Source organism: Quercus robur, chromosome 4, assembly GCF_932294415.1.
Source record: "Quercus robur chromosome 4, dhQueRobu3.1, whole genome shotgun sequence".
Taxonomy (NCBI): Eukaryota; Viridiplantae; Streptophyta; class Magnoliopsida; order Fagales; family Fagaceae; genus Quercus; species Quercus robur.
Genome location: NC_065537.1, coordinates 19,663,981 through 19,687,684, shown reverse-complemented (window position 1 = coordinate 19,687,684; position 23,704 = coordinate 19,663,981). Strand labels below are relative to the sequence as shown.

Here is a 23,704-nt window from a genome sequence, read left to right as displayed (position 1 = left end):
TCGAGGTGCTTCCACTGTCCGCACAATTTAACCTTAGAATTTGTTTGGCAATTAATGAGAAAACAAGCTAATTAGCGACCATTTCAACTAATAGGTTGACAATCCCAAAATCTATAGCCAAGGATTACTTCGCATCACTTCATAACTTGAACTTGGCATCAACTGATTTGGATCTCATGCAATTATAATAGAGTTGTGAGATATAAAAGTAGATTTTGAAAGGTTAAAATTTTTCAAATATAAAGCTGATATTATTCGCCTGTTTGAAAGTTTAAAAAAGGAGGGGGAGTAGAGTAAAGAGGGGGAGTAATTAAATTACTTTATTTGGAAGTTTTTTAAGGAAGGAGGGGGAGGGTTTGGAGGGGTTTCAACTACCTCTAACCCCTCATTTTTAATTCCCCTAAATTGGAGAAATTTTGAGAAAAAGTAGAGTAGATAAATTATTAATCAAATGAATTCCCCAATTTACCATTTCTAAATTAACAAAATTACAAACCAATTATATAAATAATCTTTGTTTGTTTCTTGAGAAAATTTCACAAATTTTCAAACAATGCAACCAGCTTAGCTCAATTCAATTCACACAATTCACCAAACCAGACCAAAAATTACTAGATCAAAGCGAGAGGGTTCCAGATATCAATAGTCCCATCGACCAAACCACCAGCAACGAGACCGAGTGAGAACTTTTCCGCATCGGCAATAGGCTTCCCCCACGTAATCCTATTGAACTACTTGGAGCTTGGCATCTCTCCAACAAGCGGCATCTCATGATCGTCGAACTGGAAATTGAGCTTGAACAGCTCAAGGCTCGCCGACGAGCTGAACAACAGATCCACCGCCCCTGCCATCGTCCTCGCCACCTGGAATTTCACTTAACTCTGTGAGATCGGTTCTCGATAATATTTGTTGGATTTTGAATCTAGCTTAACTCTGCGAGATTGTTTCTCAATCATATATAGGTTCTGTTTCTTTGTATATTTTTTTGATATTACATTTGGTTCCCAAGAAAATTAGCTAAGAAAGAGAGGGAAAAAGAACTTAACGTTTATTCACGTTTCTATTAACGTTAATTCTAAAATTTTCACTTTCTCAGCCTAGCTAATTAATCAGAATGCTTATTATAATTTTTTTTTTGAGGTAATAAAAATTATTTTATAATAGTTAATAGTAGTTTTATACTTTTATTAGTGGTATTTGATGGAATGAAAATGTTGATTAGATAATTATTTAATCTAACAAATTAATAATAGACTTGTAAGTCCATTTTCAAATAGGGGTAAATTTGTCTATTTAAATTATTTTCTCTCATTTCCATCCTAATTTTTAAAATATCCAAACAAGAGGAAGGGCTAATTACTCCATTTCCCCTTACTAATTTTAAAAACATCCAAATAAGATAGAGGATAACCATTCCCCTCTACTCCCCTCTACTCTCCTCTCTCTCTCTCTAAACTTCCAAACAGGCCATAACACTCCTTTTTTTTAAAAAAAAATTCTGAATTTTTTTTCCCCATTTTCAGCTGTTTTCTTGCATGTAAAATATAGTCAAATTTGTAAAATATTTTTTGTTGATAGTAAAATATTTTATAAAAAGTTGTAAAACATATTACCTTTAAAAGTTTGGTAAAATATTTTAAAAAAAACACACAATAGCTTCCACTCACCCTATTTAGTGGCTAGGTCAACGGTCTAATGGGCTGGGTAGCAAGTGTCGACAATCCAATGACCGGAGTCGCTACTCCGACAATCGATGCTAACGGTCCAGTGGCTGAAGTTGCCATTTCAATGACCAGTGCCAGAGGTCCGATAACTAAAGACCTCATTCCAGCCACCATTACTAGCAATTCAATGGATGAAGACACCGTGCAAAGATGGCTATCAGCAATCCGGTCGCCAAAGCCACCTCTCTGGTTACCGATTTCATCGGTCCAATCACCAAACCTTCAACACCGGTGGCTTTGGTGGCTAAGCCACCTATTTTAGCAGTTTGCTTAAAAAAATTTACGTGTCATACCAAATACCTATAAATATTTTGCATTAAAATAAATGGAGCGTAAAAGTGAACTTTTATCTTTCAATCACCCATTGATTCAATATTGCATAGTGAAATAATCCTACCTGTTGCACCAAATCTGGATTTGATACCGATGGCCCCAAAAATGCCACTAACCCTTTACCCATATCTATGATTGTATCTCTAGCTCCAAATACCCACTCCCCCTCTTGATGGCCCTAGGCGTCCATTATTGGGCTAAGATGAATTTAGGTTGGGTTTTTGCTAGCTAAGATTCATAAGTGCAAGTGGGCCTCATTGTAATCCAATCCCACCCCTGAAAAGTAGATTTAAGTTTAGATTTGCCCATAGAAAACTTCCTTCATTAAAAATTCCCGACATTTTTTTTATTTGAACATTAAGGAAAAAGAAGCCTAAACATCTATACAAAAACTCAAGGCCGACTCCAAAAAGATAACTTTACCATGTCCACAATCGTTACAATTTGAAACTATTCATTTTGAGATTGGTTTAAGACTCGAGCCCATAATACCTTTCATCCATTTTGTCTTAATTAATTAATTAGTGAAAATAATAATAATCACTTCTTCTTCTTCTTCTTCTTTGTTTGTTTTTTTGTAATAATTTGATAAATGGGGAAAGAAGGATTAAAATTTAAAACATTGATCATCTCCTTTAGAAATACCAAAAATGTCAATTGAACACTGTTGAGGTAAAATTTTTTATTCATGCCACGTGCCACAATCATAATTAATCACATTTACTTATTCACCAAAAATACCAAAATTTCACCTCCCTGAATATTTCTCATCTCATTGGCCCACAAATATTTCATATCTCATTATCTAAATTGAACCACGATATAAATTAAACAAAAAGTCCAAAAACTCTTTGTTTTTCCAATTTCATTATCATTATTTAACTAAGCTCAAAACCGGTCCTACGGGCCCAATGCACATATCCCATTCTTTTTAAAACCCAAGACTACTTATGCTTCGCAATATTTCAAAAGCCCAATTTATGTTGGCACTATTAAAAGCTCAAGCTAGCTACTTAGCACTATTTAGTAAAAAAAACCCAAAGTTATCTATACTTGGCAAGATACTATATCACAAGTCCAATAATGAACAATGCTTTAAGTTCTTAAACCTATTACTATAATATTACAAGCTCATGGAATCTATTTTATAAAACCCTCATGGTGACTATTTATGTTACATAACATTATTCATTTTTCCAAAACCCATGGCAAACATATATCAACCCTATGGAGAATTATGAATTTGTGTTACTAATATAAAAGCCCATGAAAAGTTATGATTATTTATCTTAAATCCATGACATTTATTTATTTCATACCATATTATGAATGTTCAAAATGTGTGTAAAACACCCTTGAACGTTTAGACCCCTAATTTTCAAATTATCAATTCAAGCTTATTATCAAACAATTAATGTGCGGAATATGAACATAAGCATATAACAGAATTGATAAACAACCTGAACCAAATAAAATCACATCCACAGCAGAAATTAAATGGCAAAGATTAAGGGAAGAGAGATGTAAACACAAGGATAATATAACGATGTGTTATCAAAAAGGAAACTGAAGCTCTCGGCGTAAAACCTTTCCACCGCCCTCCAAGCTGTAAATAATCCACTAAAAAATGTAGTTGGGATACATGAATAGTAGAAGACCCTCCAAGCCTAATCTACCCAATGTACCTAAGCCCTCCAAGCTTCTACTCCAACGAGGTTACGCCGAACTTATTTCTTCTTTAGCTTACCGGATTTCGCTATAACCCATAGCATCAACCAATATGAATTGGTTCCTTCCAAACTGCTTCCCAAAGCACCAAAAAGCCTTCTCACAGATATGGTTAAGGTGACAAAAGGATTTGGTTAAAGAACCTCTCAAGGATATAACAATGGAGAGGGTGAGAGTTAAGGAATTTGAAGAGTCACTATGTGAAGATTGTGGATGAATCAATCTTGTTTTTCTCTAGGGTTTCTCTCTCAAATTCTCTCTGGAAGCTCTCAATATTTCATGGGTATAAGGGGTATTTATACTGGAGTGAGAAAGGAATGCGAAGAGTCAGATTTTCCATGACAAAGTGGACTGGCGACTTGGCCTCGCGACTTGACTAAGTCACGAGCCTAAGCCGTGAGCTAACTGCATGGCCAATCTGGACTTTTTGTCCTGTAGTGCTACAACTGGCATAATGGTTCAGCTTCTCTGCATGCTTCACTCGTGTGCATCTTCTGGCAGCTTGTAAGTCGCGAGCCACCCGCGAGATCCAGCCGCGAGTCCCTGCTTCAATGCACAGTCTTGATCATTTCTTCACACTCTCTCACACACTACCCTTACATGATTCACACCTAAATACAAGGTTACTAATTGCTAAATTACAAGCAAATTTGGCACGGAATAAAGCCAATAAGATGGTTGATTAAAATTCAACCTTACATATTATAAACCCATGGTTATTATTTATGTTACGTAACACTATTCAATATTCCAAAACTCATGGCAAACATGTATATAGCCCATCAAGAATTATGAATTTGTGTTACTAATATAAAAACCCATGGAAAGTTGTGATTATTTATCTTAAACCTATGACATGTATTTATTTCATACCATATTATAAACCCATGAAATTTATATAATAAGAATTCATGGTCACTATTTATCTCATATCCCAACATTCATTACCAAAACTTATGGTAATTATTCATCCTACAAGCCCATTATGATTATCTATAGAAAAACTCATGAGAATATCACATTATTCCATTATAGTGGTTGTTACCATATTTTATTTGAAACCCATGCATATTGCCTCTATTAAAACCCATGGTAAATATTATTCAAGAAACATTGGAGGTTATTATTTAAAAGCCCCAAAGAAAATATCATTTACAATTAGGCCGAACAAGATGGGGGGCAACCCCAATAAAAGAAATCAAAGCCTGTATTGTCAATATCACCAAGATTGGGGTCATACAACCAAGGATTGCAAAACCTTACAAGCCTTTTTGGACCAACTAGTGAAAGCGGGCAAATTGAAACAATTTCTGCAACAGTCAAATAATCAGGCAGACCAACCTAGGTGTGAATCACATAATGGTGGCGTCCCTCGGGCATCTTTAGGGACAATAAGTGTTATTTTTGCAACCATGAAAGAGAAGCCACACCAAGCTAGAGGGGTAATGTTGATGTCGACGTAGGAGGGAGGCCCTGAAGGAGAGGCCTCGAGTAAAAGATTCAAAGTCTCAAATCAACCAATCATAGGATTTTCCATGGATGACAAGTTGGGAACTATTTAGCCACATAACGATGCTTTGGTGGTGATCGTGTAGATAGCAGGGTATGATGTCAAGAGGGTGATGATTGACCAAGGCAGTGGGGCTGAGATAATGTACCCGGACTTGTTTAAAGGTTTGGGGCTCAAACCCGAGGATTTGGACCAGTATGATTCCCCGTTGATTGGGTTCGATGGGAGTGTCACTATCCCCAAGGGAAGGATCTGATTACCCATTTTAACTGGGGATAGGATGGTAAGCGTGGATTTTATAGTAGTTGATGCCTTTTCGCCGTACACTACCATTTTGGCCAGACCATGGTTGCATGCTATGGGGGCAGTTGCATCTTCGTTGCACGTCAAGGTGAAGTATCCCACTAATGGAAGGGTGGATGAATTGGTGGGATATCAGTCAACAGTTAGGCAATGCATGCTGGCAATAGTTAATCATCGCGTTACTGAGTTGAGTTCTTCGGAGGCTGTCCCGACGATGTAGCAATCATAGCTAGGGTGGCCAGCGTCCTCGAATAGTTCAATATCGTGTGAGGAGTTGGAAAGGGTCATTATTGGGGATGATGAAGATCAATACTTTCAGGTTGGATCTCTACTCCAACAAAGGATAAGTTGCAATTGGTGGAATTTTTGAAAGACAATCTTGACATCTTTGCATGGAGTGCGAATGAAGCCCCTAGGGTCCACCCTGAGTTTGTTTGTCATCATTTGAATGTTAACATAAGTGTTACTCTAAAGAAGCAAATACCTCAGCGGTCCTCAAAAGAACATGCCGAAGCTGTTAAGGACGAGGTCCGTAAGCTTAAACAGACTGGAGCAATTAAAGAGGTTTTCTACCCTGAGTGGTTGGCCAATACGGTGGTGGTAAAGAAGAAGTCGGGAAAGTGGAGAGTATGTGTATATTTCACGAACCTCAACAAGGCCTGTCTGAAAGACCCATTTCCGATTCCTAGAATTGATCAATTGGTGGATGCAACATTTGGACATCCGAGGATGAGCCTCCTATATGCTTTCCAAGGTTACCACCAGATTCCTCTGGCATTGTCGGACCAAGAGAAAATTGCCTTCCTCTCTCCAACGGGAAACTTCCATTATAGGGTAACGCCATTCGAACTAAAAAATGCTGGGTCGACATATCAGAGAATGGTGACGAGAATGTTTGAGAGTCGATTGGGAAGAAACATAGAGGCTTATATTGATGATATGGTGGTGAAGAGTAAAGAAGAGACCGAGCATTTGTCAGACCTCGGTGACATTTTTGCAATCTTAAAGAAACATAAGCTACGTTTGAATGCTTCAAAATGTTCCTTTGGAGTCAGATCATGAAAGTTTCTGGGATACATGATAACTCATCATAGGATTGAGGTTAAGCCCGACCAAATTAAGGCCATACATGATTTGCATCCTCCTCGGAACCCGAAGGAAATTTAGTGCCTAACCGGAATGATGGCAGCTCTGAATAGGTTTATATCAAAGTTTGTAAAACGGTGTAGACCATTTTTCCAGCTATTGCATAAGTGGAAGGACTTTACATGGTCTGAAGAATGTGACAGAGCTTTTACGGAGTTGAAGGCATATCTGGCCCATCCCTCAACCCTGTCCAAACTGGAAAAGGAGGAAGTTTTATATGTTTATGTGGCTTTAGCTCAGCATGCTATGAGTTTGGTCTTAATACATGTGGACGAAGGAGTTCAGAAACCAATGTATTACGTCAACAAATCCCTACAAGAGGCTGAGGTTAGGTATCTTTATTTGGAAAAAGCAATTCTTGCCATCATCCATGCCACAAAGAAGCTGCCTCATTATTTTCAGGCGCATACTGTGGGGGCCAATTGGGAGCCATGCTCAGAGCATTCAATGTCAAGTATATGCCTCGAACAACTGTGAAGGGTCAGGTTCTAGTAAATTTGGTGGCAGAATTTACTAGGAACTGGGAAACTCGGAGGTGGGGGAAAGACTTGAAAGGTCTGTGCATGTGGAAACGGTAGTAGCTGAATGTACCTGGCAGTTATTTGTGGATGGTGCAACAAACAAAAAGGGATCAGGAATAGGGATTGTGATGGTTTCACCAAATGGCATTACTTTGGAGAAGTCACTTAGGCTCAGATTTGTAGCAACAAATAATGAAGCAGAGTATGAAGGCTGTGCAAAAGCTTGGTGGCAAGATTATAAAAGCATATTGTGATTCAAGACTTGTAGTTGGACAAGTCCAAGGGGAGTATGAAGCAAAGGATCCAAGGATGCTTTGGTATTTAGGTCGGGTAAAGAGATTGTCAAGGGACTTTCATTCTTTCACGCTTGAGCAAGTTCCTCAAGGCAAGAATTCCCATGCTGATTCACTGGCAACCTTGGCCCCGGTTAGTAGGGAGGATTTACCTCAGATCTTGCTCATAGAGAGTTATGTGTCGCCCGCTTATAATGAGCCGTTTCCAGTAGAGATTAATTCTATGAAGGTAGGCCCTAGCTGGCAAGACCCAATGGTTGCATTTTTTAAGGATGGAATTTTACCCAAGGACTGGGTCGAGGCGGAGAAGGTTCGTAAAAAGGCCCCAAGGTTTTGGCTTTTTGAGGACCAAAAATTGTACAAAGGCTCATACTAGGGACTATACTTGTTATGTGTTCATCCCGGGGCAATTGAAATGTTATTAGAAGAATTACATGAAGGGATTTGTGGTAGCCATACAGGGGGCAGGTCACTTGCTCATAGAGTTTTGACACAAGGGTATTGGTGGCCAAACATGCAAAAAGGCTCACAAGAGTATGTTAAGAAATGTGATCAGTGTCAGAGGTATGCTCCTAACATTCATCAGCCAAGAGGACTGCTGAACCCACTGAGTAGCCCTTAGCCTTTTGCCCAATGGGGATTGGACATTGTAGGACCTTTCCCTAGAGCCACAGGGAATCGGAGGTCTCTCCTGGTGGCTACTGACTATTTCACTAAATGAGTAAAGGTTGAACCACTAGCAAATATCCGAGATCAAGATGTAAAAAGGTTTGTATGGCGGAATATCGTCACAAGATTTGGGGTCCCGAGCATACTTGTTTCAGATAATGGACTTCAATTTAACAGCAAGGCTTTCCAAAAATACTGCTGCGAATTGGGAAGAAAGAACAAATACTCTACTCCGTCATATCCTCAAAGTAATGGGCAAGTTAAGCCCACAAACAAGGTTATACCGGACAGTTTGAAGAAGAGATTGGAAGATGTTTGAAGAAGAGATTGGAAGATACAAAGGGAAGATGGGTGGATGAGCTACATGATAACGCCTTAAAATGTATACTTGTTATATTTTTATGTGGGCGTTATCTCCATATTACTATGCTTAATTTGTATAATTAAGCCATGATTTGCATTAGTTCCTATTATTTATCTTTACATAATTTCTTGAATAAGATGCTATTCATTGTGTGTAATTTTCTACTTTCAGGAAATCATGTGAGAAAGATGAGTTTACAGGAATTTGTAAGAGAATGGAGGCCAAACTAGAATTAAAGTGGAGCTAAAGTACCATGCTTAAATGTCTAATGAGGTGCAGCTGGAGTGCTTGGATCACCTACCATGATTGGAAGCTTCAAATAAGGAAAGAAATCAAAGAGGCAGAATCTGAAAAGGAAAAAATCTGATTTGAGCACTGATCAGTATTTTAGGCGTATCTCTCTCCTTAAAAATCCAATTGACACAAGGCTAGATGGGTTGGAACCGTGACTTAAATATCTACAACTTTCCAGTTTTGAGTTTTGCGAAATTATCAATTTTTGAAGGTCGAAATTAACTCACAATTTACTGCTGTAAACCTAGACGGAAATTAAAATAGTAAAAGTTTTATTTTCTTTGGACACTTAGACGTTGGGGTTTTGGAAGGGAGGCTGTGTAGAACAAATTTTGGAGAGAAAACCTTGTATTTTTATTTCTCTAATGGCTACCTAAACTCTTTGCTTGGGCTAGGGGCTGTGTTTCTTCTATATGGTATGAATATTCAATGTGATTCTTTCTAGGATTTTATCAACAATATATTTAATTGTTCAATTAGATTTCTTTTAATGTATTAGTTCTTCCATGCTTTCAATAAGTTCAATCATGTTTTTCTTATTGTTTAGATGAATTTCTAATAGTTTCAAATAGAAATCAGGTTTTAAAGTGAATGCATTTTTCTGAAAACTTTTCTAATCGCATTATTAATCTAGGTTATCATGCGTTCAATCATAAGTATTTAATTGTATAAGAACAATCAATTATGAAATATATAATTTCTTAGATCACAAAGAATTTCATATCGATATAGGGAAACACCCCGATGCCCTGGTATTCACATTATTGATTTTAATCATCTTTTATTATTATTCTTGTTAATGATCTCCAAGCAAAAGTACTTTTCTTCTTCACCCAAATTGTTATTTAATTATATTGTCTTTGAATTTATCCTGCTCCTTGTGGTTCGACATCGGTACTCCAAGAATTATATTGTTACGATCTCCTGCACTTGGGAGTGAGCAAGCACTACACCAAGAAGATCCACAGGTGAGACCCCTTTTTCCATAATCTATGGAGTTGAGGCAGTTATCCCTACAGAAACAAGGTTCCCAACTCTAAGGTCCGACCAACCCCTTGGTGATGGCAATGAGCAATTCTTGCTCATAGCCTTGACTTGGCTAAGGAACTGAGGGAGGTAGCCGCAGTTAGGTTGGCGCAATATCAGCAAAAGCTTAGGCAGGGGTTCGAAAAAAAAGGTAAAGGTAAGAGCTTTTATTCCAGGGGATTTGGTCCTGCGAAAGGTTGTTGGGAGTGCAAGAAACCCTTCTCGGGAAAAATTAGGTCCTAATTGGGAAGGGCCATATCGAGTAACTTCAGTGGCTAGAATGGGGGCTTATAGGTTAAAGGATTTGGATGGACTTGTTGTACCTCATCCATGGAATGTAAATAATTTACAAAAGTATTATTTCTATTCCAAAAGTATTGTAAGGTTTTTTTTTTTTTTTTTATGCAATCAAATGTGTTTTTAAGATACTTGTTTTCTCACTTAGATTATTTTCATGTTAAACAGAACCTCGGCCAAGTTCGATTCCTCGGGTCACCTGCCTTAAGTAAATTAACACTTAGATTATTTTCATGTTAAATAGAACCTTGGCCAAATTCGACTCCTCGGGTCACCTACCTTAGGTAAATTAACACTTAGATTATTTTCATGTTAAACAGAACTTTGGCCAAATTTGACTCCTCGGGTCACCTGCCTTAGGTAAATTAACACTTAGATTATTTTCATGTTAAACAGAACCTCGGCCAAATTCAACTCCTCGGGTCACCTGCCTTGGGTAAATTAACACTTAGATTATTTTCATGTTAAACAGAACCTCGGCCAGGTTTGACTCCTTGGGTCACCTGCCTTGGGTAAATTAACACTTAGATTATTTTCATGTTAAAAGAACCTCAGCCAGATTTGACTCCTTGGGTCACCTGCCTTGGATAAATTAACACTTAGATTATTTTTATGCTAAACAAAACCTCGGCCAGGTTTGATTCCTTGGGTCATCTGCCTTAGGTAAATTAACATTTAGATTATTCTCATGTTGAACAGAACCTCGGCCAAGTTTGACTTCTCGGGTCACCTGCCTTGGGTAAATTAAAATCTAGATTATTTTTATGTTAAACAGAACCTTGACCAAGTTCGACTCCTCAAGTCACCTGCCTTGGGTAAATTAACACTTAAATTCTTTTTTATGTTAAACAGAACCTCGGCTAGGTTCAATTCCTTGGGTCACCTACCTTAGGTAAAGTAACACTTAAGCTATGTTTGTTGTGTTCAATTTGACCTTGGTTAGGTTCGATTTCTCATATCACCTACCTCGGGAAATTAACACCTCGGTACAAATACTTAATTATTTATGGGCATGGTAAACAAATAGTAAATCATAAAGATATTAGTACAGATTTGTAAGACAAGGTTCCAACAGAAGTCTTTCATTAAATGAAGTTCAATTGGGTACACATAAAAAAGAAGGTAAGTAAAGACAAAATGCCTTCTCCAAAAAAAAAAAGTAGCAAAATAATCCCACTATTAAATTCCCTAAGCCTGGGGAGTCTTTTGTATTCCTATTCCCGTGATAGGTTGCGCCCCAACAGTCAGAGTTGGAGTAAGGGGAGCCACTTTAGTTGTTGAGACAACTGTGGAAGAGCCTTCTTCTGTTTGAGGCATCTTGGCTACCACCTTGGTGCTTTGTGGAGCCGCTGCACTGGCTTGGAGACAGGTGGCTCGGTTTGCTTGGCTTTAGTAGGGACAGTGGTGCTCTACTGTTGTTCAGTTGGTTTAGGTTAGGCAGGAGCAGTAGCACTGGACTTTGTTGGGGGGTTCTCGCTGGAGCCGGGCTAGAAGTATTGACAGGAGGCTGAGTGGCTAGACGCACCCTAATACCTAGAAGGTAGAAGGCTCTCTCTGGATTCCTTAGCTCAGAAGTACTGAGGGCCTCAATTCAAGTTTGAAGGCAAAAGCTACAGCATACGACAAGGAGTTGAGATTTAAGGTGGGCCTTAATCTCCTTCTGCCCTTGGTCATATGCAGTCTGCTCAACCTTGTTCATCTCCTCATCCTTCTGACTTAGCTCCTTCTTCAACTCAGAGATGATTGTCTAAGCAATTACGAGCTAGCTCTCTACCTCCCTTAATTGTAAGAGCTACTCCAAAGCTTGCCTCTTCGTGCTCTCTATCGAGGCTTCAACACTCTTTCTGGCCTTGTCGCTTTCTGCCAACTTGAGAAGAGTCTCCTTCAACTTCTTATCTGTCAAGGACGAAGATTTCTGCGCGGCATAGCGCTTGGACTCCTCTTCCTTCAGATCATTGAATGCCTGGTCGACCCACTCCTCTGCTACATGTGCTGCTTGGGTGGCCTGTGCGTGAATAGCTGAGATAGAAATTAGTAGGAAAGTATGCATATAATAGACGAGACAGTAATAATGAAGTTTTGGAGGTAGAAAAATAAGTATAAGGAAATCTTACCAAAGTAAGGTCCCTCTTTACGAATAGCAAGAGCTCATGCTTCTTTAGGTTCTAAAGTTCATCTATATCATTTGGGAGAAGAAGCGCTTGTTCCACAGCATTGGCCACATAGCCCGCTCTTCCACCGTCAAAGTTACGGATTGAAGCATCTTTACTAAGAGGCAAGCCGTCCATTTCAAGCGCAGGATTCCAATTTGGAACCCGAGCTTGTCGCTCAGAGACAGCATCCGAGCTTTCCCCTCCCCTTCTTTATTGGGCTTAAGTCATCTTCGCCACCTTGGTAGGCTCAAGAAGTGCTTTCTTCGCCCTCTTCAATGGGGCCTTTACCTCCTTTCTTGTCCCTTTTTCGTTTTGATCAGCTAGTTCGATTTATGTAAGGGTTGGAGGAATTGGAGTTGGAGGCTTGGGAATTATTGTGACCTTAGGAACTGTGGTCCCAGTGTGGGATTCTAGTAGGGAGAGTAGATCTGGCAATCTCTTCTTTATCACCATCCCTTCAGGCACTTCGATAGGCTCTTAGTCTTTACTAACTAGGGTTATAGCTAGATATGGGCTGAGTCCTTCCTCCTTGGACTCGTTTGTATGGTAAAAAACCTCAAAATCGTCGTCTCGGACGAGATTTTTAGTGTCCTCCTCTAAAGTATTATCCTTTAATTTTGACTCAGTTTCTTCTACGATGGGTTGAGGATCCCTGAAGGTAGGAAGCTCGACTAATTGCGTTCCCTCTAGAGGAGGCTTACATATAAAGCCTTCAATAGCCACGTCAACTAGGACAAGACAAGAGTCTCAGGCCTTGATTACATGCTTGGACACTTGGAAGCGATTGGAGATGGGTTTAAAACCCAGAGTCACATGAACTGCGCAGAGCTGACTATCCTGATGTAGGAAGATCTTGGACCTCAGAACTCGATTCAGTGGATCGAAGTTCACCAAGCTTCGTCTCTTGGTAGTGGCTTTTTTATCAGCTAGTTCGGTTTGTGTAAGGGTTGGAGGAATTGGAGTTGGAGGCCTGGGAATTATTGGGACCTCGGGAACTATGGTCCTAGTGTAGGATTCTAGTAAGGAGAGTAGATCTGGCAATCTCTTCTTTATCACCATCCCTTCAGGCACTTCGATAGGCTCTTGGTCCTTACTAACTAGGGCTACAGTTAGATGTGGGCTGAGTCCTTCCTCCTTGGACTCATTTATATGGTAAAAAACCTCAAAATCGTCGTCTTGGTCGAGATTTTTAGTGTCCTCCTCTAAAGTATTATCCTTTAATTTTGTCTCAGTTTCTTCGTACAAGGATGTAATTTCCTCTACGATGGGTTGAGGATCCCTGAAGGTAGGAAGCTCGACTAATTGTGTTCCCTCTAGAGGAGGCTTACGTATAAATCCTTCAATAGCCACATCAACTAGGACAAGACAAGAGTCTCAGGCCTTGATTACGTGCTTGGACACTTGGAAGCGATTGGAGATGGGTTTAAAACCCAAAGTCACGTGAATTGCACAGAGCTAACTATCCTGATATAGGAAGATCTTGGACCTCAAAACTCGGTTTAGTGGATCGAAGTTCACCAAGCTTCGTCTCTTGGTAGTGGCTTTTTTATCTAAGGAAGATCAATTAAGAATTCATGTTAGTTTGCGGACCGGACAAGCTCAAATTTTAGCAAGTAAGACAAAAAATATATGTACACAAAATTAAAACGATGATGATCCGGATATGTAAATGAACTGTTTATAGAATTCCTTAAGCTAACATAGACTTTTTAAGTGTCCCTAAGCCATCCCACCTGGAGTTCCATCCTAGGTAGGACAATGGAGTCCGTCGTGCCACTCCCTTGAAACGATGAGAAAGTCCTCATCCATGCCTTTGTTCGTCTTGAGAAGACAAGAGATTAGCTTAACTACAGGAGCCCTAGTTTTTAAGTAATACCCCCCATCAACGCCTTTCTAACAACTATACACCCAGTTTATGTCGTGATGGGTAAGATGTATACCCAACTTTTCATTCAATGCATCTACACTACCTAATATTCTAAACATGTTTGGAACACATTGGGTAAGGCACAATCTAAAAAGATTTTAAAAATCTCTAGTGACTCTACCCATAGGAATCCTCATACCGCCTTCAATGAAAGCAATCATGGGAATTGCAATGGCTCCTGTAGGCCTCTTCTCGTGCCACTTACTTAGGTTGCAATGCTGTATTGACACATTGCTAGGAATCCTATAGTATCTCTTAAACTCCTCTCGATGTTCGGGATTGTCAACCAAACTAAAAAATCTACCCATTTGAGAAAAAAAAAATCTACTAGTATGAAAAAATAAGGGAAGAACTCTTGTTAACAAAAATGTACACTTACAAATTTGGGGAAGAATGACTCCTTGGACGAGGTTACTAAGTGTAAGGAGCATATTTATGTTCTTTTCTGCTTCTAGGGAGGCGAAATGAAGATAAGAACCTTACATCTCTCAATATATAGGCTGGGAAAAAAGGAGCGGTAATCTTCCCGCCCCTTCTAATGACGAATTTAGAACCGTTCGATCATGATCTCACCATAGAACGTGGGAAATAGTAGGCCGTCTGTTGCATTTATTACGAAGTTGGGGATTCCGAAGCGTCAGGAGCGGGTCACAGTCAGTTGAAAAGACGAGCTCATGTGGGAGCCTATTTGTGAGTGTGCCATTGTCAACAACTTTTATTAGCCAAAACCTCACTTTTCTAGGTTGAAAACAAAAAATAAGGTCCTAGGGAGCTATTGTGGGGACGAGGATCCCAAATCTAATTTAAATAGGCAGTCAAGGTTATTTCTGAGAATGCACCTTAGAACTCAGCGACGAGCACTAGTTACGTGAGGCGCATAAAATTAAAACATCAAAAAGAAATGAAAGTAGACTTGGCACAGATACGAGAAAGATGAAGAAAGAAAGGTATAGAAGCCATCCCCTCCGCATTAAATATGAAATAACCACTCCTCTAGCCACATTAATGAGGAAATGACCATGAATAGTGGTGGCACAGTTTAGATTATAGGGTAAAGCTTGCTAGTTTGTTCTGGATGGGATCAGAGTTCTGGGAGGGCAATCTCAGCCCTCCAAGAGTAAGATCCAGATAAGTTGTAGCTGGATATAAAAGCAAAAGGAAGATCCAGATGCAGGGGGAGAATAAAAAAATAAAAAGAATCTATCCATTTGTAAACCCAACCTTGAACTAAACCCGAGGTCCAACACTTGTATTTTTTCTTAACCAGTTCTTAGACTGTGAATTAATAAAAGAGGCACCCTTTCTTATTCAATTCTATGACGTAAACATTCTAAGTTCGCGCACTGGATATCATAATCATATTTGACTTCCCATCTCTAAACAAATTTATTGTGATAGCAAGCGGTAAAACCCTAATTTATTTCCATTTGTTGACTAATTGCTTTTTTCCGCCGTTACATCTTCTAACTAAAAACTAATCAGTATTGCGAAGAAAAAGATTAAGGATATATATATATATATATATATATATATATATATATATATATATATATATAGAAAAGGTGGGTATTAGATTAGGATAAAACAGGTGGGTTTCAATTAACTCAACTGATAATGTCTCTAATGGTTGAATAAGAAATTTGGGATTCAATCCCCATCTACACCAAAAACCGTTTAGTGTCTTAATCTTATAATAAAGAGTCATTAAGAGCGAACGTCATAGGTTAAAACTCCTTCAAAAAAAATAATTAGGAAAAAACATGGGTTTTTAATTTTTTTTTTTAAGTTTAATAAAATAAAAAGTGGTAAAACTGTAAAAGTGAAATTGAGAAGAGAAGGAAAAGCCTATAATTTTAGGCTGCGTTTGGCTCTATGTAATCGAATTCCGAGTGTAAAATGAATGCAGGGGAAAGTGAATTACCGTAAGGAAAATAAAATCCGGGTGTTGGTTCTACAATGGAAAATAGTTTGGAAAATGATTTCTGGTGTTTGGTAACATTCTAAAAATGCTATTTTCTTACAAATTTTTCACATTTTCTCAACTATTTTCTCAGCATCCAAACAAATTTTATAACAGAAAATTTCAAAATATACACTTAACACAACCAAAAATCAAAATAAAAACATTTACATGATAGATCAGTGAGAGGAGGAAGAAAGAGTGAGAGATTGAAGGAAAAAGAGATAGATCAGGAAAAAGAGGATTGGAATGGATGAAGGACAGTGGCGGCCAGATCGGGTGGGTTTAGGGGTGGAGTGGAGTGAGCTGGTGGTCGGTGGCAACCAGATTGGCGACATTGAGCAAGAGGGAGAAGAAGAGTGAAGGAAGAAGAGAGAAAAAAGAGGAAGCTTCGTCGGCACGTGATTTGGGCGATGGGGCAGCGTGAACTGGGCGGTAGGAGTGGCACGACTAGGGCTTGCCAGAGCTTGGCTGGACGGCTACCTATGCAGAAATCATTTGAAGGTAAAATGGAAACTAAAATGAATTTATGGCTTGGGAAGTTTATTTTACAGTCAAACTGAATTCTATTTTTAGTTTGACTGTATTTTCAAGTGGTGCCAGACACACAGCTTGGTGTAAAATGTTTTTAGATTTTAGTTTACTAATGAAACAAACGCAGCCTTAAATGAGTTTTTTTACAACTTTTTCAATTCCCCTTAAATATTTCTAAAAATAAATCATTTTAACAGGACCCTAAATTCAGGAAGGGTTTTCACTTCTCATACAAAAAGTCAAAAACATAGACATACATCTCCCAGAGCAACTGGTGCGTTCGTCGTGCTCGGACTGCTCGCCCAGCCACCGGTACCTCGCTGCTGCTGCTGCTCCCCTCTCAGGTATTTCTCTCTTCTCTGTCTCTCTCTCTTATAGAAAAGTCACTATGCTTTTTTAGAAAGTTAAATTCTAATCACCACTCATATCTCACATTTATTAAATCCTCAAATTTCTCAAATTGTCGTTGCACGGTTTTGAGTACCAGGTAGTAGACCACGGCCCCAGTTTGAGCACCTTATCTTTTTGTCACTAAATTTGAACAAATAAGCGTTCTTGGGTGATCTCTATATCTCAATCCTTTTGAATGGATAATTGTAACTAAATTCAAAATATTACATTTGGAAAGCATTGAAAATTATTGTCATTCTAAAAATTTTGAGTTTTTTTGTTTCTTGGGTGATGGGTTAGATTAGATGTCATCATTCTATTTTGATATATATATATATATATATATATATGCATTTAATAAAATTATAATAATAGTCATTATATGAACAATATATATACTTTGCTTTGATTATAAGATGATAATGATTTAGAGAGTCAATATACGATACTAAAAATGTATTGGGTCATGTAGGTGGGAGATCATAATTCATAAACAATGAAGTCAGATTCAAATAGACTTTCCAAAACTCACTCCCACCATGGTATTAATTCCAGCAGTTTTAAGCTCAAACAAACTGCTTCCTGTTTTGACTTTAGAGAACTTTCAAAGGCCCTGAATGTTGCATCTTCCTCTTCATCTTCATCTTCATCTGATGCCATAAATATCGCTTCCAACCAAGAAGGGACTGCTATTGCTTCTGCTTATGATTGCAGCAAGCTCTTGGAGGCACTGCATGGCATTCAAGAGGTGTTCAAATCTAAAGAAGAAGAATATTGTAGAGGAAATGTACAGAGATGCGAAGGGCGAACCAGAGTAACCGGAAAGAACAGAAAAGCAAGAATTGAAAGAAGGTTACAAAGACAAAGATTGCTATTCGAAAAATGCCAGTAGGGTATAATATATATAGATCCCACAAGGTCTAGGATTAGGTGTAGATGCGCTTTACACTAAATTGGTGCCCATACTTGCACACACACAATCCTCATATACACTCTCACAGTCTTTCTCACCTATTTGTCTCTTTAATTTCTCTGCTCCTACTTGCCTGCTCTAGTTGATTAATGTATTTACATAATCTGTTTTTTTTTTTTTTTTTAAATTTATTCATTTGTTTGGTTATGCAAATTTCATTGTTTCCTACTTGATTTTTTTTTTTTTTTTTTTTTTTATGCTCTTTTTTAGTATTGATTTTATGGGGTTAATGGACTATATCAGTATTTGATGTATTTGCTTATATAAATTGTTGTGTTCTGGTTAGTTTTTAAGCAAAGCCTTATATCCCAAAGTGGAAAAAAGAAGACAACATTAAGTTGAATCTTCATTTTGGGTATCTAATTAATTCCACAATTTGAATCTTTGTTTCGAATATGGCATATACATTATGGCTTGCTTATATTGTTAGTCTGATCAGCATAAATGAATTTATAGCTGCTGAATTTAGTCCCAAAAAAATTGTACACTGTAGGCTAATAATAAGTGCACTCTTGAAATTAATGACATGATAGTGGTCATTTTCCTTTTAATTACAAAGTAGAATTGTGTGGTAGTTTGTAAAGGATTACTCTGCTGCCAAATTAAGGCTTCAATGTTGTTGTTGTTGCTGTTGTTGAAGTATAATTTATTTGTCGAGAGCTCTATGGTGTTTATCATTTGATTTCCTTTTTCTGAGCTTTGGATAGGATTTGATATGGGTTTCTTCCTATTAACCTCTTATAAGTCTATGGTAGATTTTTCTGAACTTCCTTATGGAAGTTGCTTGCCTTTGTTTCCCTCTCTCTCTTGGTAAAATATAATATGACTTTTTAGAGTAGAGCTGCAATTACTCCCTTTCTTTGACTATTAAGTTTTGTCCCTCCAAATGATAAACATACCAAGACTTTAGGCTCCTTACAGTTTCCGTTGATTCTCTACCCATATTCATAGCACCTGTAATCTAGAAAAGAGCAGCCTTTTTTATTGTATCTTATTGTGTCAATTGTTATAACAAGTTTGCATTTTATTGCAGAAGTGTATCATCATCCTTACATTCCCTTTTCCCACTTTTCTTTTATGGGGCCAGATGAATTGCTATTGATAACTCCACTTATGGTTGTTGAAGGTTTCCAATGACCAGGTCTATTTGAGTTGTCTTTTGGCAATGAAATTCTTGGACTCTCACCGGGACAAATGCCAACAATTCTTAAAATAGTTTCTTGAAGTTATTGACTTTCTTGTTTTGTCATTTAGGGCTATGTTATTTATGTCACTTCTTAGTATTCTATGTCTTGAATTGTAACTTCTATTTTGGCCCTTTGCTCTGCATTATTTTGTCTCTACATTTTAGTATTACTTGGAATATGTGATTGTGATAATGGGGGAGACTTGCTCTGTTGCGATACATGCCCACGTACTATCATCTGTGCACTGCTAATATGATCAGTCAGTTTTGCAGATTCAAATATTCTAACTTCAACCACCTTTGGGGTGAACATGTGTATTGTCTAGCAATGTTCCTTTGGAGAATTGGCATACCAGATAGGATAAAAATCTGCTAGCCGTTAAGTTCATTATGTCATATACAGAGTAGTACAATTGATTGGCATAGAGAAATTTTAACATACTTGTGCATTTAGGGTTAGATCTATATTGGTAGCATGATGGAGATTGTCTTAAAATGATAATCTCCATCAGGATAAAAAAATGGAAATAAAGTTTTCAGAAATTAAATTATACAACCAATGGATGTATAGATCTAATCCAAGCAAAATATTAAGGATTTCTTTTAAGCAAAAGTCAATTTTGCCACAATCACCATTATTGTCACTCACTCTCAAACAATGCTATTGCTCAAAACCCACATACTGGATTTCAGTGACAAAAGCAAAATCTCAGGAGGTATTTCGGACCCATTCTCCCCAATATTGAGAAATCCCTTTTCTTTTCTTTTTTTGAGATCGAACCTCACACCCTTGAAGTGTTTGTAAATGAATAACGAAATATTGATAAGGGCTTTTTTTAATCCTTAGGAAGAATCATCACTTAACAAAAAAAAAAAAAAAGGGCTCCAAGCAATTGAACAAAAATATGTGCCAATCCAACCTGTGTAAGCAACAATTCTGAGGACTTAGATATTTACTTAAAGATAGGAGTAGCCCTTATTGAAGAAAAGATGAGGGAGGGTCGTTTAAGATGGTTCGGTCATTACCACCGCACTCCCTTGGTGCAATGGTCACTCCACAAGTATAAGTGCTTGTGGGGTGTGGGGGGCAAGGGTCGGGATTCAAGTCTCCAGGAGGGAGCTTCACACACACATATATACTTAGATTAGGCTAGAGTAGAATTCTATCTTGTATAAAAAAAAAAAAAAAAAAAAAAAAAAGAAGATGGTTCGGTCATTTCCATTCAGACGCCCTTTTTTTCATTCTAACCAGCCCCCTTTGTAGAAAAAAATCTGAACACAAGGTAAGAATTCCAATTCGCTCCATCACAAAGGATCCACAACTTGGCAACAACACTAGTGGAGCTTGAGATGCCAATGGCCCAAAAAAGGGCCACTAACCCATCGCCCACTACTATCTCCAATTATCCCCATGTGTCAAATAATGGGCTGAGCTGAATTAAGTTGGGCTCTTACTAGCTGGGACTCTTTTTTTCTTGATAATTAGCTTAGACTGATTTTTTTTTTTTTTTTTTAAAGCAATTAGCTAAGACTATAAGTCCTATGTGCTTAAGTACAAGTGGCGTAAATGTGTAATTGTAGTCCTACCGATGAGAACTGTAAACTTCCCTCAAACTTTAACCCATTGGGTCTAAAATTTAGCCAAGCATATTCAAAACCTCTTTATTAAAAAATTATTAAATATAACAGTTAAATTGGTATATGAAAAGAACAATGTTAAGACTATAATTTTTGTTACAACTTATCCACGTAATAAGTTATGAATAGTAGAGTAAAAGTGGAGGATCAATATGGATCCACAACTCCACCACTCATAATTCATCACTTGAATAAATTGTAACAAAATTATAATAAAAATTGTGATCTTAACATTATTCATATAGTCATATGAAAGGCGCGACTTATCACTTATATTTAATTTAAATAATAGTGGTTAATTACTCATATAGTCATATGAAAGGCGCGACTTATCACTTATATTTAATTTAAATAATAGTGAAACTCAAAAACGGAAATCAACTCTTTTCAAAAACAAAAATCTGAAATTAACAACTCTAACAAAATTGGTAAACTTTGTTATCTCACTATCTATTTTTACAAAATCCCAAGCTCAATCTCAAACATGATTCCTATCAAAAAAAAAAAAAAAAAAAAAAAAGACCTTAATAAATCTACGAACATTTCCTAACCTTACTATAACTTTTACTATCTACGTAATTGTAGTAATAATTCCTTTTACTATTACTATTAATTTTACTCTTACTATTATTTTTCAACAAGCACCCAAATCTCTTACACCACCGCCACAACCCGCCTTGCCTCTTCACGTGCGTCACGTGCGGTGACTTTCCTTTCCTCACCACCTGATGATGTGGCAATGGAGGCCTATAGTTTCTGATCAACGACCACTTAATCCCATCAAAAAACGGGTGTCGTTTAATCTCAGTGGCACCTTTGGTACACCCAAGCCTTCTTTTAGGATCCTTCACCAACAGTCTCTCTATCAAATCCCTCGCCTCCTCAATCCCTTCCTCGTTTTCTCTCTCCGCCACGTGGAAGAACCTCACTTCCTTATTCGACGAAGCTATGTTACGCAGAGTGCTCTCCTTGTTCCTTCCCTTAAACGGCGTCGTTCCGTACAGCAACTCGTAGATGAAAATACCGAAAGCCCACCAGTCCACCCCGTTACCGTGACCGTAACCGGAGACTAACTCGGGCGCCAAGTACTCGTGCGTCCCAACACACGACTTCGAAAACGCCGTCGTTGGCTCGGCGACAAACTCGGACTCGTCGAAAGTGGGTGCCACGTGGGCTCTGAAGCACAAGTCAAAGTCAGAGAGCATGACGTGGCCATCTTCGCGTAGCAAAACGTTCTCCGGTTTCAGATCGCGGTACACGATTCCGAGCGCGTGCAAATATTCCAAAGCGATAAGGATTTCGGCGGCGAAGAACTTGACCGACTGGAGCGGTAGCCGGTAATGGGGCTGTCTACGTAGGAAAGAGTGGAGGTCGCCGTTGGGACAGTAATCGATGAGGAAACAAGTGTAGTGAGAGACGTCGAAGTGGGAATAGAGAGTCGGGAGGAAAGGGTGGTCGAGGAGGGAGAGAATGTGGGATTCGATTTGGACTTGCGAGAGCTTTTTGGGGGTTAAGGAGTCCTTGTCGATGACTTTGAGAGCGAACTTGAGGTGTTCGAAGTGTTTAAGGCTGCAGAGGAAGACGCGTCCGAGGTTTCCCGTGCCGAGGTGGCTGAGGAGTTTGAGGTGTTTGAGGTGGAGCTTGTGGTCGGAGGAGAGGTTGGTGATGGTTTTAATGGCGGACCAATGTGGGTCTGAGGTGTGGTGAGGGTGGGGGAGGAGGGTTGTGGTTGAGAGGTGGGACTCGTTGAAGCTGAGAGTGAGGCTCGAGCGAGCTAAGCTGGTGCGGGCGGAGGAGGAGGTGGTGGTGGTTGTGGTGGTGGTGGTGGTGGAGCTGTTGAAGCTGAAGTCGAGATCTGCGTCTGAAGGGAATAGAGAGTTGTCTTCGTCCATTATTGACGGATGGTATTATTATTGGGAGCCTTGAGACTATTGGGAGGGGTTGGGGACGGTTTGGATGTTGTGTTTATAAAGAAGACTTTGAAGAGTGAGAGAGGAAGGTGGGTGACTGGGTGGGGTCAAAGTGTGGTTAACGAAAGGAAAGAAAAGTTTGGTGCGATATGGAGTAGGAGGAAGAGCTTGCTGGAACCTGGTTGTGTGCAGTGTTTACTCCCAAATCAATTTTCCAATTGTGGGGGCGCATATTCATTATGTTTTAATATTTATAATTTATAATTTTTTTTTATACCAGATAAAATTCTATTCTAACTTAATCTATTTCTAACTTAATATACTGTATATGTGTAAAGCTCCCTCCTAGAAACTTGAACCCTAGTTTTTGCTCCTCACATGATTAAAATTTATAATATTAGTAAAGATAAAGTTTAGATATAAAATTAGTTCTAATTATATTACATATTTTGAATGAATTATATGTTTTTTAATACACGTCAAATTTTGTGTCAATTAAATATTATTTACTATATGATTTATAACCTATATTTTATGAATAATTTTAAACTATAAAAATTTACAATTTATTAATGAAAAATATATTGTATTTTAATTTTCTATAAATTTTGCAAGTATAAAAGATATAAAAAGAAGATGCAATAAAATGGTGGATTTGTCAAAATTCACCTCTAATAAAAAAATATTGAATAAAATTGACTACAATAAATTTTGTAACTAAATTTTGTCCTATTCATAATATATTCAGAATTTGCCTCCCTTAAATATTTTGTTGATATGAAACTGATATGTATGGTGACCTTTACTAGTCTCGGATGTAATAGA

General features: G+C 38.1%; 1 protein-coding gene and 1 long non-coding RNA gene across 3 annotated transcripts; one reads left to right on the top strand and one right to left on the bottom strand.

Moving 5' to 3' along the window:
- Positions 1 to 16,962: 16,962 nt before the first annotated feature.
- Positions 16,963 to 19,613, top strand: LOC126720799 (uncharacterized). Of its 2 annotated transcripts, XR_007653691.1 has the most exons (3): positions 16,965 to 17,126; positions 17,645 to 18,024; positions 19,179 to 19,613. It is a non-coding gene; the product is annotated as an uncharacterized LOC126720799 (long non-coding RNA). The 2 variants fall into 2 exon arrangements; XR_007653690.1 differs by lacking the exon at positions 19,179 to 19,613 and having other exon boundaries at positions 16,963 to 17,126; positions 17,645 to 18,413.
- A 1,740-nt stretch (positions 19,614 to 21,353) lies between these two features.
- On the bottom strand, positions 21,354 to 23,080 carry LOC126720798 (serine/threonine-protein kinase WAG2-like). Its single transcript, XM_050423623.1, has one exon. It carries the CDS (start codon positions 22,859 to 22,861, stop codon positions 21,503 to 21,505), a length of 1,359 nt encoding a protein of 452 aa, XP_050279580.1. The 5' UTR covers positions 22,862 to 23,080; the 3' UTR covers positions 21,354 to 21,502.
- Between the last annotated feature and the right edge of the window lie 624 nt (positions 23,081 to 23,704).

Bases quoted from the DNA above. Each gene is read 5' to 3' on its own strand.
- LOC126720798 (XM_050423623.1), bottom strand. From the start codon at position 22,861: ATGGACGAAGACAACTCTCTATTCCCTTCAGACGCAGATCTCGACTTC.